Raw genomic sequence first — 1,340 nt, 5'->3', positions numbered from 1 at the left:
GCAGCCCCAGCCAGCCCCCCCTGTACCCCCCAAACTTACAGCTCCAGGAAGATGAAATACTCTTTGCGGGTGATGTAGACATCCACCAGCTGCAGGATGTTGGGGTGCTTTACCCTGTGGAGAGGCAGGGGCATGGGTGGGGGTCCCCGCTTTGCCCAGCAGTACTGGAGACCCCTGCCAGACCCGGCCCTCACATTTTGAGGATGATGATCTCGTTTTTGGCTGCCTTCCGCACTTTCCGCCCATCCCGCTTCAGAAACTTCTTGCAGGTGTACAGCTTCCCCGTCGTCTTCTCTTTTGCGCGGAAGATTTCGCAGAACTCCTCCCTGCAAGGTGAGCCACAGCCGTCACCCCCCCAGGGATCACTGATCTCGAGGTGCTCAGGTGGTCCCCAGGACCACCAGCACCCCCCCTCCATTCCCAGCAGCAAAGGGCGATGCCACATGGATAGAAGGAAGCTGTGGCCAAAAATGCCTCCGGAGCAGCGGGGAAAAAAAAGGGCAGCAAGAAGGAATCAACACAGAATAAGCAAATTGATAGGGAAGGGGGAAAATTGCTGATTAAAAAGCCCCCTCTCCACAGTGGCTGGGGGAGGGCCCCCCCCAGGGGGGGGGGGGGCCCCCCCCGCCATGAAGCCAGCTGTGCTGAGGTGGAATAGCAGCACGCCTCAACATAAATGTCAGCGCCGCGGTCGAGAAGAAAGAAGGGGAGACGTGCCGGCTGCCTGGGGATGCTGAAATATCTCTGTTCTATTATTAATGGCGCTCCAGCCCATCGGCCTGACCAGAACTGTGGGAAAGCCCCCAGCATCGCTCTGGCAAAGCCTTTACCTTTCCAATCCTCCTGCCTCAGCTGCACCGAAATCCTCGTGGCAGCTGCCCCGGGTTCAGGGGAATGGGGAGACCCGTGGGCTTTGGGAAGGGCTGCTCAGAGGATGGAACAAAGCTCAGAGAGCACCCAAAAAGATCCCCACTGCCACCCAGCATCACCCCACCAGGTATGACCCATGGCCAAGCTGTCCCGGCGTTTTGGAGGCTGATGGAAGGAAATTCTATTGCGTATTTCGGGGTCTCAGCAGGTCTAAGGGCTTCATTTGGTGGAGCGTTTCCTAACGGCTCCCCCAGCACAGCAATAAAAGTTGGAGGGAAGCAGCAGCACTCTGCTCCCCCCTTTCAAATGCCACCTGCCTTTTCCTGTGCCGGAGCAGAGCCCTCCTGCTTCCCGGAGCACTGGGGGGAGCCGGGATCGTGCGGAATTGCTGCAATCCCGGCGGAGCTTGCGGGGAGGAGGGAGAGATACGGGGAGCCGCCCGGCTCGGTGTGCTCCTCGGAGCCGTCGGT

The 1,340-nt window shown here is 59.3% G+C and overlaps 1 protein-coding gene across 1 annotated transcript in view; it reads right to left on the bottom strand.

The window, feature by feature from the left end:
• CAMKV (CaM kinase-like vesicle-associated) overlaps window positions 1-1,340 on the bottom strand; it is a gene marked incomplete at both ends in the record, with an annotated part of 1,988 nt that overhangs the window by 375 nt on the left and 273 nt on the right. The window contains 2 exons of the mRNA XM_009877756.1: window positions 40-114; window positions 195-326. Coding sequence (XP_009876058.1) covers window positions 40-114; window positions 195-326 — 207 coding nt within the window. The remainder of the gene's footprint in view (window positions 1-39; window positions 115-194; window positions 327-1,340) is intronic.

The sequence above is a fragment of the Apaloderma vittatum genome, unplaced genomic scaffold (assembly GCF_000703405.1).
Source record: "Apaloderma vittatum isolate BGI_N311 unplaced genomic scaffold, ASM70340v1 scaffold25591, whole genome shotgun sequence".
Taxonomy (NCBI): domain Eukaryota; kingdom Metazoa; phylum Chordata; class Aves; order Trogoniformes; family Trogonidae; genus Apaloderma; species Apaloderma vittatum.
Note: the sequence above shows the minus strand (reverse complement) of the source record. Positions and strands in the feature narration are given on the sequence as shown.